General features: G+C 44.5%; 1 protein-coding gene across 1 annotated transcript in view; it reads right to left on the reverse strand.

The window, feature by feature from the left end:
• dip2ba (disco-interacting protein 2 homolog Ba) overlaps window positions 1–18,773 on the reverse strand; it is a 38,137-nt gene that overhangs the window by 16,694 nt on the left and 2,670 nt on the right. The window contains exons 2-3 of the mRNA XM_076742008.1: window positions 1,528–1,599; window positions 44–199 (exon numbers count right to left, since the gene is read on the reverse strand). Of these exons, the coding sequence (XP_076598123.1) occupies window positions 44–199; window positions 1,528–1,599 (228 nt within the window). The remainder of the gene's footprint in view (window positions 1–43; window positions 200–1,527; window positions 1,600–18,773) is intronic.

Genomic DNA, 18,773 nt, shown 5'->3' on the forward strand with positions numbered 1-18,773 from the left:
TTGTTAAAGTGCTTTGTTTTGTTTTTTTATGTACACTGTGTACCTGATCTGTAGCGCTCATCCCTGGCCCCTCCACTGCGGTGTGCACGGTGGTGTTTGGAGGCAGAAGATGTGGAGGGGCCCGGGGCCTCGGGACTGGGGCTGGGGTCGGCACTGTGGCCTGGGGACAGCTGCACATCTGGCAGAGACAGATCCACATCTACAGAGCAGAAACAGGTTTATTTTTCAATAAAAAAAAAACAAAAACACATGTATGGCAACATTTCTAAACAAGAAACAAACATGAGCTTTTGTAACATTGCACACATTTGCTTTACATAATACCATTACAGCTACATGCAGGCATAAATATTATATGATATCTCAGGAGCTCTCTTAATTTAGCCTCACTACAGAGCCTCTGTGCATGAAGTGAAATAAGGACATGTACTTGACTGATGCAACTTATCCTGTTAACACAGTCCATGAAACTAGGCTAGATTTGAACAAATATATTTTTAGTCAGCTGTCCTCTCGTCCCAGAGGGCCTGGGCTACAGAGCCTCTGAGGAGATGATGGTTCAGAGGGATAAGAACGAGCAAGAGGGAGCTTTGGACCTTTGGAGCTTCAAAGCTTCCCCATTCCTGCTTTGACATCCAGGCCAAGCTGCCTATGACACGACTGAAAACAGAACCCACTAACAACCATGGGAATTTGAGTATTATATAAGGAAATTATTCATATGAGATTTAGATTCTTTTCAATTTCCTTCGTGCTCCAGCCAAAACAGGCCAAGGTTAAACTAACAGGGAGGGAAGTTAAGTATTCTGCTTTTTTAAATTAGCTTTCAGTGACACATCAGGAAGGACTTTTTCATGCCAATGCTAATGTGGTGCAATTTTTCCTGAGGAAACACCACACCCTCATGTGAGTCAGCTGAGTGAGGAGAACTGAACAGATCAGCTTGCCAGTGAGGACAGAGGTAACTGGCTCATAGTAGTACAGTGAAACTGGGACTTCCCTGTTTCTGCAACTGCTTGTAGACCGACGGTGGTTTATGCTAACTGTGCTCACAGCTTCACAGTCGATAGCGCAGACTGAGGCATGCCGTGCTTTTGTTATTCTGGGGATTTGCTTAAGTGGTGCAGTTCTGAGAGAAGTTGTTGGCTGTTACTGTGTTTGGTTATCTTATGTGCAATTCATATTTTGGCCACTAGAGTGCCACAGAAAGCCAGAAATTCTCTTGGTCAGCTTGGACAAAAAATTAAAGTCACACTGGACATTCAATGAAGTTACTTTTTTGAATTCATCTGAAAGAAATCATATCTAAAACCACAATTATATAGTTGTTGTTGTATTTTTCTATATTCTCTATACAGATGAGGAAGAACCTTGAGCTGAAATGCACTTCCAGAGTTCTTTAAATGTCCATATCCCAGAGTGACCAGGACCAAGAATGCTGAAAGATTATGTGAAAATTACACAGGAGGGAGAGGAGCAGGGCTTAGAAGTGAAAAAAACAAAGAGCAGAAGAAGAGCTGGTCTCACTTGGCAAATGCTGGATGTAGGAGGCCAGCAGCTTGGCTTTCTTCTTCTCATAGCCCTTCTGCGTGATGTCACCTAGGGGAGAGGACAGCGACACCACACCGTCATGTTAGTCATAATTACCACACAAACACCAGACAACTGCGCACACAAGCACACACATAAACCAGATAAAGCACACACAGCCTCTGCTTTAGCTAATACATTTGCAGTGGTTGAGTCATAATAATAATCCTCTTTAAACTGAATCTACTGAACTCCACATGTTGATAGGCCAGTCCATTTACAACCGGGCGAGGAGATAACACCATTGTTTGGCCTTACATCAGCCCCGGTGAACAAACATGATGAGCGCACAAAAACCTCCTCTGGGCTACGAAACCCAAATATGATTACGGCAACTAGCAGATAACTGCGCCAGGCAGAGAACAATGGCAAAACTGAAGGCTATCTGGAACAGTTGGGATAGTAAGCAGAGCAAAAAGGAAGCCATGTGAGCCAGTTTCACATGGGACTCAACGATTTATCTCACCCCCCTCCTCCCCTTTTCCCACTGTACACCCAGCCCCACCCCTTCCCTTCCTCATTCGGCCTTGGACTGGCAGGACTCCCACCGCTTCCAGAGTTTGCTGGAGAGCGACGGAGGCGAGACAAAGTCCACTTAACAGGGACCCCAAAAACACACAGTCTGCTTGTGTAGCAAACATTTATGCAGGACACACCCTATCCAGCTAACAGACATATATACACACTTCCTTTGTACACACAAACAATCTCTCTCAGTTATTCCCCTTCCTCCGTGTCAAGTGATAACACCGTCAAGTGCTTCGTGCCAAAGGACTGCTTAGCCTCAATCCCGACACCTCCTCCACACTCTAACCGGTGACAACGAGTCACCCGCTGAGAGGAGGAGGAAAAAAAAGGAGAAAATCAAAGATAACAGGGAGGAGAGGGTTGTGGCCGGGTGAGGCGATAAACACATGGTGAGAGTCACTGGCAGAAGCGAGAGGGAAGAACGGCCCGGTGTGAGTATTAAACAACAATGGAAAGAAAATGAGGAGAGGGGGAGCCAAGGTTCAAGAGCAGATTGAAGGGTGGTGGGCTGGATAAGTCGGCGCAGGGTGGGGAAACCCATGTGAGACTCAGATTCTGCATGTTGTGTCTTTAAACTTTCACACACTCTGGTCACTATCCCCCTGGTGTGTGGCATATGAAAAAGAGCAGAATCAGAGAGGAAGTGTCCCTCAGGACTGAGTGCATAGATTGCCAGTACGGGCTGATTCGGAGTTGTGCAGATTTCTGATCCTTCCCTTGCAGAAAACTCTTGAGGTTTCACAACACTGTGAAATCATGACAAATGGGGGAAGAGGGACGGAGCAGAGTGAGTGCACAACATTTGCAGAGCAAGAAAAAAAAACAGTGCAAAACAAAGTCAGAGACAGTTTTAGAGAGAGGGAGTGTGTGATTGAGTGCAGAGCGCTTTGTCATTCACTGCATAAAACTGCTCAAATGGGGCAGCCAGCATTCAGCTCTGCCTTCATGCCTGGGTTCACACAAATCTACTTGGGAGAAAAAACACAGCAGCAAATGCGCGTTACAGTCTCTTTTTCTCTGTTTCCCCTTCTCTTAGGCATGCCACAGGCTTGTTTATGAAGAGGAAAACGCTCACAGACAGACATGCAAGCGCAGCAATCAGCAGCAAATTGATTGTAGTGGACTGGAGAGTCATTGTTGTTGGAGACAGGGTTCTATCAAGCCTAGCGCCGGTGCCCGAGTGGTGCCCGGAGGGAGGAATGGAGGGATGGAAAGATGGAGGGAGGGCGGTCATTAACACAGACAGAGGAGAGTCTGTGTTGGTGTGGGGGCATAACAACAGGCGTGGACTGGCACGACCACACTGGCTCTGTGGCTGGCAGCGGGCAGAGAGACACCGAGGGCTCTGGGTTGAAAGAGTGACTGTGACAGCTGCTTCAAAACAGAGCAGAAGTTGTACATTTTGAGAGCAAGAATGTGTTTTTTTCTGAGTGTGAGAATGACCAAACAGTACAGTGAGTGTGTGTGCATGTGTGTGTAATCTGAGGTCAGGGGACAGGATATGAGCGTTACCCCACCCTGTGTGTGCACTGCCAAAACTGTCTCCCTGTGTCTGTCTAGAGAAAGAGGAATGTGCTGATTGGAGAGCACCACGCTAACAGAGAGGGCCAACTGGCCAGGAGAGCGAGCTCACTGGCCAAAAAGTCCCCGGAGGTGCAGGAAGTTAATGTATCTGTGTGTGTGTGTGTGTGTGTGTGTGTGTGTGTGTATACACAGCTGGTGCAGGTTAACTGGTGCTACAGTACACAGAGGAATGAATGCTGACTGAGCCCGGAGCGGAGTGGCATTACAGGACCTCTCTGCGAGATGTGTGTCAGTGTGTCAAACAAGGACCAGGTGGGTTTGGTTGTCCAGGCAAAGGCTGGACCTGCTCTACGTGGGTTGGTGGAAAGTAGAGCTGAATGACATGCACAAGAATTAAAAAAAAAAAAAAAAAATCATAGTGTGTTGTGACAAATTTTACATTTATCAGAAATTTGCTGCCCCTGTGACTTGGACATCGCAGTGTTGATAATATCTTGATAAACTGTTCCACCCTGGCGGAAAGTGTGTAAAAATGTCTCTTAAATTCAGTGACAGAGGTCGTGTCATTTCTGTAAGCGATCATCATAATCCCACCTCCAGCCATCCATGCTTGTTAAGTTTGTCTTCATCAAGCTGCTCGTGTAAACAGGCTGACCAATGCGGCCACTTCAGAGCTCATTCAAGAGGAGATGACAGTGACTGTTGACCTCTGACCTCACGACGGGCGAGTCAGATAGAGGGCCTGATCCTCTCACAGCTGACGGCGCAGGGTCACACAGAGAGGATAGAGTTGACACACACACACACACACACACACACACACACACACAAAGTCACACCAATAATTATAGCGAGCTGAGGCGCTTTGGGACATAAAGGGATTTTACAGTACAAGTCATGCATCCAGGCATTAGTGACCACTTCAGTTTTAATCTGCGCTGGCATTCTCCAGTCTGATCCAGCACATGAGAGCCTTTTGTGTTTGTGCAGCTCATCCGTGTGCTGTGCATCAATCCATGCGCACTGTGACGGCTGAGGTCATCAAACATATCCTTTCAGATTTGTACAAAACTCCCGCCAAATGCTGGTCAAACAATACGCAATTACAGTAATGCGTGAGGTTACAATTTCTAAAAATGTTGTGAGATGGATAAAGTCGACTGACGCCTCCAGAAACATGGACCTCTAATATCTGTGCTTCGAAGAAAAACACGAGTTGTCCAGATGCCACAGTGTTTAAAGGGTCCTAAACATGAATGCCTTGATGGTCATTTTCATCGGGTTTTCCAAGCAGCTGAAACGATGAGTCATCTGACCGTAGCTGACACTGGTTTCTTAGGTCACTGTTAACAATGCACTAAGTATTTGGTTTCTAAAACAAACCTAAAGTGGAACACTAATAACCGCATCAGTGGTGAATAAATGATGAGTAATGACCAGCGGTATGAGAACAGCACACAGTGAGGCAGGGCTGGGAAACAAAGGCTGAGGTTATGGTTCTAAGACGACGCCGTGTGGGGAACACACAGTGAAACACAAATGAACCGGGAGAAATCCAGAAGCACCTGAGACCTGATGCAAGACTGCAGCTCATTCGGCAACGGGTGAAATTAATAGTGGAATTAAAAGATTTTTTCCGGTTTGTGTTGATAATCTGAACGAGCAGTTTAATTCCAGCTGCCGCGATCAGTAAACAGCGCTTTGGTACAAGCCTCACACGCTCCCATAAAACTCCAGCAGCACATCCAGCGTGCTGCCCAGCTACTCTTTCAATCAGAGCAACACCTGCTGCCAACTTTTACACTGTGACGCTCCATTTTCTTCTTCACTGATGTTGGCGGGCCTGTGAAAAACTGCTGGTGATTTTGGAAAATGCTCCTCTCTGCCTGAGAGGCTTAGTGAAGCACTTCTTAATGCCAACGTTTCCCATCCGTTCTGTGGCGACAGCACATTTTCTTAATGAAAAGGCCGCTGGCAATTTGAAAAAAGCGAGCGTGAAAGTGACTTAAGTTGTACTTTAAGTATAGAGGAAGCACCCTGGGTTAGAGATGAATATGATCGTATATGAACATGGGAGCGGATGATGAAAACACTCCAGCAGAACCCACAAAGCAATAAAACAAGGAGCCAGCACAGTTTCTGGGGGTATTAATATCAGTCAGAGGTCACTGCTGGGCTAATGTCTCCTCTGAAGACAAAGTGGTGAGCTAATAGTTAATGCTAGCAGACAGGAGAGAGTCAGGACTGTAGTTAACACACACACACACACACACACACACACACACACACAGGAACAATAAGATTAAAGTCAGTAAAGTACAAGGCAGAGCTACAAGATTTGTGTTGTGTGTGTGGTGGGGGTCCTGACCGGCTTTGGGAATCAGCTGATTAGCCACTCAGCACCCTCAGCTTTTCACAAGGACGCTAACAACACGTACGAACAGGCTTTACCCATTTTCAAACGGCAGTGAGTCAATCTTTCATGTTTTTGTCGAGGATGTGGCAACAACAACGATGTCATCTCATTAAAACATGTGTCTTGTTTTCCGTCGGGATTGCAGTAACACATCCCTACTGTGTACAGACCCCTGCGACCCCCTTACTCACACATACACACACACACACACACACACACATATTTAGCCCCCCCACTGGTATAGCTCTGTAATTACTGTGGGCAGATTAGCCTGGTGGTATCCAGCTCTGGGAGGAAGTGACATGACTGTTTCTGCCACCCACAATTTCCTCTTGCCTCACAGTATCAGTTCCTCTCACTGCTTGCACACAGGCACCTACATGTCACAGGCTTCAGGACACATGACCCACACACACACACACACACACACACACACACACACACACACACACACTTCAATAGTATAACTGCCTAGATTACAAAGAGAGTGGCAAATAAAACCTCGCTTTCACATCGTGAGAATCATCCAACGTTTGCATTTTTGGCTCTATCCTAATCTGTAATCTGAGATTACATCTAACCTAACAGATTACATCGCTCCGTCTGGACACATGACAAAAAAATGTCCGAGCGAGCCTGAAGCGTAGGACTGTCCTCTAACCCTGTGAGATCACGGTCGGGCTTCTAGCCAGCGATACTGGTGAGATGTGCACAAAGATGTCTTTGTTTATCAGGGTTCATTGTCTGTGATAAACGCAGTGCGAACATACAACGCTGTTACAACTCAATCTCACGAGAAATAGACACCGACAAAATAAAGATAGTCTGCCGTTGGGGCTAGATGAGCACAAATAGAAATGCGCACGCAAACAGCCACAGCGCGCACATTTACATGTAAATACACACATAAACACAGGGGCTGAGAGAGGAACTAACGTCACCCACAGGATCTTATTTATAGAGACTCTGAGCAGAAACACAGAAACAAGAGGCAGACTGTGCTGAGAACATGGCTAAATAGCTCTCAACAGGAAATGCAAATGAATGAGCGTGACACCGAGGCCACTTGATGGCACCTGGTCGTTAGTTAAAGCAGACGTTAGAAGAAGCTTATTTCCAAAGTTCAGGCTCAGGCTGTTCTCTTCAAGACAAGAAGAGAACTCCAACATCCTGGTTTGCTTTCCCGTGTATGATTTATTCTTTCATTTTTCATCCTGATACAGTGATTCAGAGCTGAAACGATTCATCTATTAATCCACTAGTCAACTGACAGAAAAATAAATGGGAGTTATTTGGAAAACTGGTTCATCAATTAAGCAATTTTGGAAGAAAATGCCAAACATTCCTTTGCTCCAGTTTATGGATTGTGAAGATTTGCTGCTCATCTTTGTCTCATCTCCTCGTAAATCTTTAGGTTTTGGAGTCAAGCAAGCAACTAGAACTGAATCACGAGGGGCATTTTTCACAACATTTTGACATTTTAGACACCAAACGCTTTTAGAAACCAAGCGCTAATAATAAGCAAATGAATTGATAATGAAAGGCATTAGTTGCAGCACTACTGTGAAAACACAGTTTGGACAAAAAGATGATGTTGAATTTCTCACATTATTATAAGAAAACTGATTATTTTCTGAGTTTGGTTTAGCTGTTTTTGCCTGCCTGGCACTTATGAAACATTTATGAATAAAATGTGCCTTATGGAACTTTTTTGGGTACAATTAATTAAAAATAATGAGCATCGCCAACCAGCATTAGGTTGGTTGAGGTATAAGAGCTTGACAAACTGAATGAACATCTACACCCTCACATCTAAGTCCGCAGGTACTTGTTCTCAGCAGCTGAACCGCAGCTATTAAATATTAGCATCGAGTTCTCACTCAGGGAGTGTTCTGTTCATGTCTGGAAAGTGATAGAAACATTTGTACAAAAGGCCTCCCACCTCCAGGGCCAATGTTTTCCACTCCAAAAGCAGGCCTACAATTCCTCTGGGAGCCAGCTCATCCACGTGGGGGTTTTCAGACAGACAGGGAGGATGAAGCGATCTCTGGACGGCTGAAGGAATCTGCCGGCCAGCTGAGAAACAGGCTGGGGGAGTCATTTCTCTCCACAGAATCTCGATTGGAAACAGAGGCTCGCCTTGAATTTGGTTGCTTTCAGGGTGGAACCAGCAGTTCGCTGAACCGTCAAATCACAGCTGAGCAGGGCTGGGTCAAAATGTGGTTAGTTATCGCTTCTCACTGTGATCGTCTGTAAGATTTCAGTTTGGTCTCGTCAATCAGACCCAATAACCGGTTAATCAATAGAAACTAAAGCTTTGGGGACAACACTGTTCATATTACAGGTCTACTAAAAATAATTAAAGGAGAGGAGAGAGATCTGCATGTTAGCACAGATCAGCTGAAGTGAAAAATTCCTATGTGGTCTTCCAGTTAACAGTCGAAGATACAAATACGGAAGGAAACAAGCGTAGGTACTGTGCTCAAAGGGAGTGAGCAGCACAGGGGATGTAATGAAAGGTGACAGTTGCATTGAAAATGAAAGTGAAACCATGAAGCATTGATGGGACTTCAAGGACACTAAAGTGAGACAAAGAAAAGAAAGACAAAGATGCAGCAACTCACAAGGTTCACATCAAAATCACTGCGATAATACCCCAAATGTGAAGAAATCACACATTCACTCAGTTGAGCCTTATAGTACAAACACCTTAATCACTGCAATGTGCATACATATGACACACCCACACACACATTCACACACCCACACAAACATTGGTTTGTCAATTCAACCGTCTCGGACTCCAACAGCGAATTGTTTCATCGAATCAGGCTTCCTGTACAGGATGAAAACACTCAAGCTCAATGGAGCTGGTCCTGCTGAAACCGAAATCCGACTGGATGGTCAACATCCTGAAGTTATTTTTGCAAAAGGAATAAAAACTAATGTTCCTTCCAAGCTTTTAGAGCATTCACATGCTGTCTGAGTGCAGACAGAGTGTTACCCGACTTCCTCCATTACTTCTATTACATTGTGCACTTTGCATTGGCAGAGGCAGCACTCTTCGCCAGCTGTGTGGGTACAGTGGAGGTTTGAGCTGGGGATAGTTGCAGCACTGACAGCTTACTTCTACTTTTGGCTCATTGAGAAAGCCAAACTGAAGAGCGTACATTCAACAACCCAGAAGTGTACAACTGAACTAAAATATTTCTCCAGCCCTATCACAGATTCCTGACTTAACTAACCTTTCATCTAAATGTCACACTCCCCCTCTCATCTATGCTGCTGTTAATATGCTTTCACTCCGTAATTTGGCTCACAGTGTTTCCCTGAAGACAGTCATGTTGTACAATCTTGGCAGTGACAAGCTGTTTCGTAAAGTCAGAGCTTGTTTCTTCATCGGCGTGATAAGGCGGGTGAGCAACTGTAGCTGGTTCACTGCTGAGTCAGACGGCTGACGTCAGACAGGCACAAGTGGGCTGTATGTTAGTAAGCAGAAAGGTTAATGCAGTTTACTGCTCATGTCAGGCTGCCCTCAAGCACGCTACCACCGAAATAGGCTGCTAAGTAACGAGCTAGCTGATTTTGCAGCTTTGGTGCACAGATGAATGAGACCACCTGAGGTGAGAGGCCAAATCCCAGACTGATTTCTGGTCAGATTAGTTAGCTTCCCTGCCACTTACTGGCTAATCTGTCGCCAAGAGCGACTGCAAATTAACTACTGAATTGTTAATCATCACACCAATTTGATGATTTGTTAATATTAACATTTTTAAGCATTTTCAGAGGAGACACTTTGACTTGTCCTAATAGTTAAAGCACAGGTGTAATTAATAAGATCAACTACACCTGTGCTTTGAAGGCTGCATTCAGACAGACATTTGTGTCAGTGACAGAAGATTTCAGCTTTCATTCTTTAAACATGAAGGAATACTTCATTTTAGGAAATGAGAATTAGATGAGATGAACGATACCACTCTCTCTCCCTGCCCACAGCCGGAAGGCAGTTAGCTGAGCCCAACATATAGATACACACAGACATGCGAGTGGTATCCATCTTCTCACCTGACCCCCGGCAAGACAATGAATCAGCATTATTCACTGCATCTTTTTTATAAGTCTTACTAAGAATCATCATCTTTGCAAGTTTCAAGTTTTTCCACACAAAAAAACCTGCCTCGAGGCAGCAGGAGCAGTAGACACATGGTGGCACTGCAAAAAGAAGAAAAACACTGGACCAAGGATCAGTGATTCATCATTACCAACAATGTGTGTATACAGGCTGGCAGCCTTCAATGAACACACACCTCTATGCACGAAACAGGAAAACTTGGGCGGCAGTTGTCAATAATATCTTCTGTAATGAGTCAAAGCTGTAAACTACTGCTACAGCACACAGTATGTTTTTATGTCTTAATAGGTATTTTTTACTGTACACAGTTTCAAATGTGACAGCAGCAAAAGCACACTGATGACGGCTGAATGCCATTTAGCTTTGTTTTCAGGGTAGACTTTGATGGCTTAGATCTAATTTATAGTCAAATTTCCAATAGACATCTAAATTCCTCTGTTGCACAAAGATGTCTAATTCTCCAGTACCATAGGCAGGACTAATTTAAAATCTCAGTAATTTTTTTGAATTAAAAAAATTTCAAAATGTTGATCGAGCATCTGCATCCTCAATCTGCTGAGCCCCTTTCAAAGGAACTCCATCTGGAAAAGTCAACAGTTAAAGGACACTGAAGTTCAGTGAAGCAGGTAACGATACAAAAATCTCGCAGTAGCATAAAATCTCAGTGCAGAGCAGACGTGACAGAACTCAGCGCGTCTGCTAACTCGTCAGTCAGGCTCAGGTTTGTTTCCTTGGGCAAATAAACCACTTTCCCCTCTCACTGCTCGCTCCGCAACATTGTTAACAAACTGCAAATCATGTGTCATGCTACTTTGGAGTTAGCCTTGTGGTAGGTTGGCTAACTTTACAATGATTTGTTGAAAGTGGCCCGTGGTACTGATCATGTCGTCAAACTATCACAGCTTACTGGTAACAGAGCCATCGGTAGGTTATTAGCAACACCAGTGCTTTTTTTGGATTGTGACCTCACATATTAAAATGTTAAAATGTCTGCTGAGAAAAAGGTCTTTTACACAGTACAAATAGACCTGCGTGAGTTTGCTTGCCGCTTCCTCATCTTGCTCATTTATTTTAACCATGTAACCAGGGGTGTAGGTTGACTCTGCCTCAAGTCAGCACACTGTAAAGAAATAGAAAAAAAACAAGCTACCCTGGTCTGTGAATGACGACAGAGCCGTGTTTCAGCATTGCTGGAGAGCCGGAGCGCACTGAGCAGAGAAAGTGAGCGAGAGGGGTCAGATTTCACTGTGCCGGTGTTGAAGGTAAGAGATACAGGGGTCACAGGTGTGAGACGGACCTGACCTGAGGTTCACTGAGCACTGTGCATCAACACAACTGTCATCTGTCTGCTCTGTTTTCCAATTAGTTTCAACACACAAATGTATCGCCAAACACGAGCCATATGAGCCCAAATTTACCATTCTAATGTCTCCATGTTCCATCTCTAGATGACAATATTTATAAATGATGATCCCTGACTCTGCTGAATTGTTCATGGATGATTGGTTAAAAGTGGCCATTAATGTAGAAGGAGGAATGTTAACCAGGCAGCTGACTCATTAAATCAATATAATAAGCTCATAACAAGGCATGAGTGCCCTTTGAGAAACACTCCCTGGTGTTGAGTCTACAGCTGACACTGAAACCTCACAGGCCTTACTGCCTACGTTCCACTCTCTGGACAGCTCATGGTCCTGACCTCCCACCACCCACTGCTCACAGTCATTAAACAGCCTGTCATCAGGATGGGAATCTATTGCTGCTCTGAAAATGATAGCTCTGAATCTGCGGGGACGTTCAACAAGGTGCAACACTGGAAGAAAGAAAAATACGCCATCGTGAAACTAGGCTGTATAAATGCCTGTGGAGCTCTAAAACACACAAACCGTTGCGTCAGTGAAAACATTTCACCTCATGTGGAACTGAAGGTGCAAGGTCACAGGGGAGTGGTAGTGAGCTACTCCCTACAGGACGAGCAGGTAGGGGATTAAATGAAAGCAGTGACTGGAGGAAAGGTGGGAGACCTGACAGTGCAGCAATTAAAAGTGATTTGATCCTAATAACAGCTTAAACAAAGTCTTTCTTCACTAATGTTGGCGCATTTGAAAAACCACACGGCCAGCCACCAAAAACAGATCTATTCACAAACTCCCTGCCAAGTGGATGTACAGGACATTCCAACAAGTGTGCACATGGTCTGAGTCTCATGAGAAAGTTCAGATGGATAATCTTGGGATATAACTTTAACTCTAGTGGCTGTTTCACCACAATCACCACCGACTGATGTGAATAACATCCAGACTCCAGTCATCAGTGTGTCGTCACTGTCTGTGGGAGCATGAAGCACGTCGCAAACCTGCTGTAGAACGAGGGCCTCCTGCTGAGACGGGAGTGTGAGAAATGCCATGTTGATGTACTGGCACTGCTCATGGGGGCATGTGGCTTGGCTTTAGCTCCGTAAACCATCTAAACAGTCTAATTTAATGCTAGCAGTACAAAATGAAGAGACAATAAGGATGTAGTATGTGGACTTTTACCAGCCTAGATGCCTGTAGGTGGTGTTATTGACAGCTGAGGATTAAGAGGCCCCACCCATTCGATGGTCTTTGTTTTACCTCTTTCTCTGGGGAGTTGAATTAAAGGGGTCCATGACTACAAGCCAAGCTCGAGCACAATGTGTTCTGAGGGGCCAAGATGGGAGATACAGATCAGCTTGTTGAGGGGGTTTCCTGAGGACTTCTCCTCACTGAACATTTTCGATAACCCTTTCACAAACGCAAGGCTCCAGTCCAACAAAACAAGAAAAAAAAGGGTCCAATGAGTGACCGGCAGAGAAAGCAGTTGACCTTTTGGAAACTTTCATTGTACGTTATACAGCAGGCCTGCTTTACCCCTGAGCTCTGGTTTCCCATCAGCCCTTCCTGTGACGCAGGCCTGTCCTTTCATATATAGAAACTGACCAGCTGCTGAGAAAATGCCCCATGTTCTCCACACCCTCTTCAAAGGCTGTAGTGATCAGCTGTGGCTGATCAGCTGCAGAGCCAGAGAGAGAGAATACATAACATGATTTACAACATCCAGCAGGTTTACAGTCAGAGTGCTGGTAATTTCAGTTAATATTCAATCATATAACAAATGTCATCTCTTTATGCAGTCAACAACCACATGGAAGCAATTTTTAAATTCATTGTCAATACGTAACAATGTCTTTAAGGATCTAAATGAAGAAATATCCCCATGGCCTCCAAGTCTTAGAGGAATGTGTCGAGAAAAGGACCTCACCCTTTTGAATGTAAAACAAACGATGCTGACATTTACAGCAATGTTTGAACGGTTCAAACTGCTGCTGCTGGCAGCTAACAAGCCACCTGACCAGCAAAATGACACGAGTGGATGGACTTGTCTGTCATGGATGCTTGTTTGCTACTTTGTTCAAAAGCCACAGTGCAGTATAAGATGTGTGTCCATGACAGTAGAAAAGAAGGGAAACTGATCACTGTGTACTTATTATCCCTACAAACTATAAACTAATGTTTTCTGTTCTCCACACTTAGTATGCTGCTGTCAGGCTTGTCAGTATGTCAAATATTTCGACTGGATATATGCAAAGATGTAATCCCTTTAAGCAAATCTACCCAACGGCATGGCTACTGCACAGACAGAGGACGCCTGCATGAGACCAACAAATAAAAAATGTGACCGATGTTGAAACTATTCCTTCATGATCTGTTCAAGGAAGCTTTGACAGGAAAGATCAGAGGATGCTCTGATGCTTACCATGTTGTCGGGGGCTCCTGAAAAGTCAAATCTGGAAGCCCATCATTAAGCAAACATGAACAAAGCCAAAGGAATAATGTGAATCTGGCTTCTTCTGTCACAACAGCTGCTGCTCAGATCCATGTTTCTCTCCAACAGTTGGACACACCTTGAGGTAAGGTTGTAAACATCCCTCTGGTCGCACCTGCATCACATGAGTTGACCAGATATTCACTGTGATGAAGTACTTATGTTGATATTAATGGCATATTGGCATAAACCAAACCAACAGCAGCCTGTAAGGTAGGAAATCCCTCCACTTCCTCAGCAATAATGTTAAGTATACACAACTTGGAGGTAACATGCTACAAACATCTAAAAGCACTGGTATGATGCTTTAACAATTAGCATACCTATAGCAATTTCTTCATGGGTCAGACAGCAGGCTGATAGGCCTGAGAGGGGCAGTTCTCAACAGGCCGCGGTATTTCACACACAACCCATGGGCGTGACGGTGACCCACATGTAGCAGCCAACCGGCCAGCTGGTTGGATGTAGAGATGTTTGCCGACCAGCCAGGAACATTAGCCTCAGCAAGAAAGAAATACACACAATTAGGACTGACTCCTTGGGACTTTGAGAGGGTGGCCTCCGCTGCAATAATGGTGGAGCTTTTGTGTCAAAGAGATGCTTGTTTTCTCCTCCTCAGGCATGAAAGCGAATTTGTCTTGCCAGCCAGGTCTATTTATATTCACAAGAGCATTCTTCAGCATTAGCACAGTCACATGGCCCGCCGGGCAGTGGATATGGCCGAGCGATACACTGGAGGGGCTCTGCATCAGCTCCCTCAATCTGACAACACCAAAAAAAAAAACAAAAAAAAAAACACCAGCAGACTTGATTTCTATTATGTCACCAATGAGTTTATCTTTCAGCCTATGAGGTATAAATCAGATCAGTCAACATTGTCTGGTGTGTCACAGCCTGGGCCCCTGATTAAATGACTGCAGGCAGAAAGCACTGAGTGGGAAGATTGTGCAATGCCGACGTCAGAGAGGTGCTTCACTGTCGCCCTCAGCCCAGCTGAGATTAAAGGTTGGTCAAGCAGTGAATGAAGGTGGGTGTTCTGCAGACTGGGAGAGAAAAAGGGTCCGATGTCACGAAATCCCCATTCATTCTTTCCATGTGTTGAGTCATAAGTGGCATCAAGCCTATCATCTCAGTAAACAGATCAGTCAGCCAGGAGCCTGAAACAGGTTCTCTCACTTTGCAGCGGTTCTATGGATGTGCCCCAGAGAACAGCACACGCCTAATTGCAGTGAGTCACAGGTTCAAGAAGCAGGAGGCTGTTGTGTTTCTGTCAACTGTGAGATACAGAAGTAGGCTCCATATGCATCACACCAATGAGTGAATGTTAGTGTTTAATTCATGGTGAAGGGAACTTGTGTATTAACTTGTCGGCCTCCACAGGAAGGTCAGAGCACAAGGTCAGACAGAGAAGAGTAGTTTCAGTGAGTCCTGCTCAAGGGTACCTCAGAGGAGTGGATGCTCGCTAGCACAGGCGCTTCAACCGAGGTCCTCTATGACACTCTTCACACACTATTCCTCTATTTCAAGGCTGCCATACTGTATGTTGTCACAGACTTACAAAGCACAGTAACACACTCGGACTCAGTAATAATTCAGTATAATCATACGAACACGATTCCACAGCGCTGTGAAAAATAAATAAAGCAGAACGTGGTGATTCGCTAATCCTTTCTGACATTAAACATATATTACATTATATAGAAATATATTTAATGTGACCTCATCAGCTTCATTGATTTTTGTAAATATCTGCTTATTCTGAATTTGATGCCAGCAACACCTCACAAACAAGTTGGGACAGGAGCGACAAAACACTCCAAAACACCTGTTTGGAACCTTCCACAGGTAAACAGGTTCATTGGTAACAGCTGGTCGTATCATGATTGGGTATGAAAGGGGCATCCTGGAAAGGCTCAGTCGTTCTCGAGCGAGGATGGAGGGAGGTCACCACTTTGTGAACACATGATTGTATAAAGGATTTTACTACATGGGTTCAGGAACACTTTGTAAAACTGTTGTTGGTAAAACCAGTTACTTTACAAACAATTGCATTCTGGTTTTATTTGCGTATTACACAGCGTCCCAACTTTTCACAACATTTAATTGCCTCTATTATTGATTCCAAGCAAAGTGTAATAAGGGAATGAGAAACTAAGGCTTTTAAGTTTTTGACTGAAGATACTGAAATGGGACGATAGTTTAATGTTTTATATGCAAAACTACATACATTTCCCACACCGTAATCATGGGCTCAATATGAGAAAAAAAACAACTCTCACTAATATTGTTGATTTCCACCATTTTGCCCAGCCCTACCTGACATCTCATGTGAGCTTGTTCAACAAGTTAAGCATCTTCTGCTGTTTCCCACACCAGAGATGTGCAGGTCTGGAGGGCTGATGAGTGGGTTGTCAATATAACTCCTGGCCCTGATTCAAAGGAGTCAGGTTGGATTTTTTTTTCTATGCATGCCTCAACTTCTACCTGGGGAGCACAGAGAAGTCATGCTCACTAACCACATACACCAACACACCCACCCACACCCACACCACTCTGTGAGGGTGTCCTGGTATTTAATGAGAGCATGTGAATAATTCAGCCTACAACAGGTCTGGAGGAGGAAAAGGGACTGAAGCCATCATTAACTATTCACAGCGTAACAGTATTATAACACATGCACACACACATTTGGATGTGCAAACATACTGCATACACACTCTGACACACATAAAGAAAGACCTTTGCCAAGAGTATCCAACCATCTGCTTGGACCTGAGGCCTTGGCTCTGATGCTTCGAGGGAGATAAGTGCTTTTGGGATTCTGACATCTTGGGCGCTAACAGAAGCATATAGCACCCAAACAGGAAAACAGCACTTCATATGAAAACTCTTTAGAGTGACACATTTAAAGTTGTCTTGCGAGTAGGACTGGGCAATAAATCAATTTAAGTGTTAATCATCATCTTTACGGTCGACATAACGATCACTATGAGGTATCGTGGTTCACAGTTGCTCAGCTAGATTTCACCAAAATCTGTCACGGCGCGAGATCTAAGAACATACTTCTTGAAAATTATAGTATTATATTCTACAAAAACACTTCAAAACCATCCGATTCAATATGCTAAACATGAGCTTGACGTTTTAACATGTCATTTGGAGCACTGGAAATAGCATCAGGAGAAGTAGCGCAGTAGTCTGTAATTGCGATGTTCCTGGTTTATTTTGGCTGAGGACATGTGTTGCATGGCATCATCCCCTCTCTCCCTCCCCTTCTTTCCTGTCTCTCCACACTGTCAATTGTCAAAAAACAAACAAACAAAGAAAAAACTTGTGAATAGTATCTAAAAACACAAGTAAATGTAAATATCTTTAACATACTGAAGAGATAATGCTGCGATAATAATAACAACATCAGTTCTGAACATATTGCCCAGCATGTTGTTGTTGTTGTTGTTGTTGTTGCAAACAAAAGCCGTGAAATGAATTGATTTTGGGGAGAGAGATCTCAGCTTTAAAATCAAGAGAGAGGTCCTTATTCCTCTTTTGGTTTGCTCTGCGCTGCATGAGCTCGAGTTTGAGGAAGTGTCTATCAGGCGTCTCTTATCTGTCACAAAATGAGCCCTCTGCCTGACTACTTACAAAAACAACCGTTTGCTGCGTATCCCATTCATAAATAATACAGGTAGAAAAGAGATACGTTTTCATAGACTTCCTCTCCAGTTGAGAGGAGTCTTCCTCAAGGATCCATCAAGCTTTGGTCTACACACAGTCACTGATCACTGATACAGACTGGGTCCATATCAGCACTGTCATCCTCCAGGGGCCCTCACTGTCAATACAACGAGCCAAGGCTGCTTCTGCTGCATCTGAATGCTGGCTGGCTGTTTAGCTGGATGATTGGCCTAGAAAGGAAGCAACTGGCAATAATGTGGAGTCTCTGTCTGCACATACTGATCACAGATGCAAAAGAGAGAAAGACCATCTCCACAAAACACAGACACAAGACTGTGAGCTGAGTTTAAAAACTTAAAACAATCATTTCAAGTTGTATTTTAATGTTAAAATGACACCTCGGCATGGACCAATCACAGACGAAAAACTAATCTGTGTGTGGATCTGTGTGGAATGTGTGCAAGTCAGCAACAGTAGACTGAACACGCTTGACAGTTGGTGGGGGACGTCAACCAGGTAGGCTAGCTGCAGGAAAGACCTAGACATAACCTTTTACCCCTGGCCCAGCTGAGAGATGACAGGGTGAGAGGGGTGAACCACTCCCCTCAGTAGTACACACTACGTCATCTCCTCAAGTATGACCAGTCACCAGCCCCTCCCTTCTCTTCCTATGGAGGCAGCTCATTCCAGCATGCACACAAAGCCTGGGTTTAGCTGAATGGCCTAAATGGCAGCAGAACTCCTGGCCACGGTGGCTCAGACCAGCTGAATGGTCCTCATTGTGTCCCCATGGTCACAGGGGGCTAGCAGAAATGGGTTGTTTTTTAAGAGGCCATTTGGCAGGCCTGTGTTCTTATCCGAGCAACGCAGGAACAGGCATTTCCACTCAGTCAGAGGAGGGCTTGTTATGGAGTCAAGAAAAATAGCCTATAAGGTGATGACATGCCGCATGCATGCAGTCATAATAAGTCTAGTTTGCTTCCATGCACATGAACCTACAACACTGAAAAACATTCAAATATTTTGCCATCAGGTCTGGAGGGAAAAACTTTCACTCCCTAT

Source organism: Chaetodon auriga, chromosome 10 (assembly GCF_051107435.1).
Source record: "Chaetodon auriga isolate fChaAug3 chromosome 10, fChaAug3.hap1, whole genome shotgun sequence".
NCBI classification, from domain to species: Eukaryota; Metazoa; Chordata; class Actinopteri; order Chaetodontiformes; family Chaetodontidae; genus Chaetodon; species Chaetodon auriga.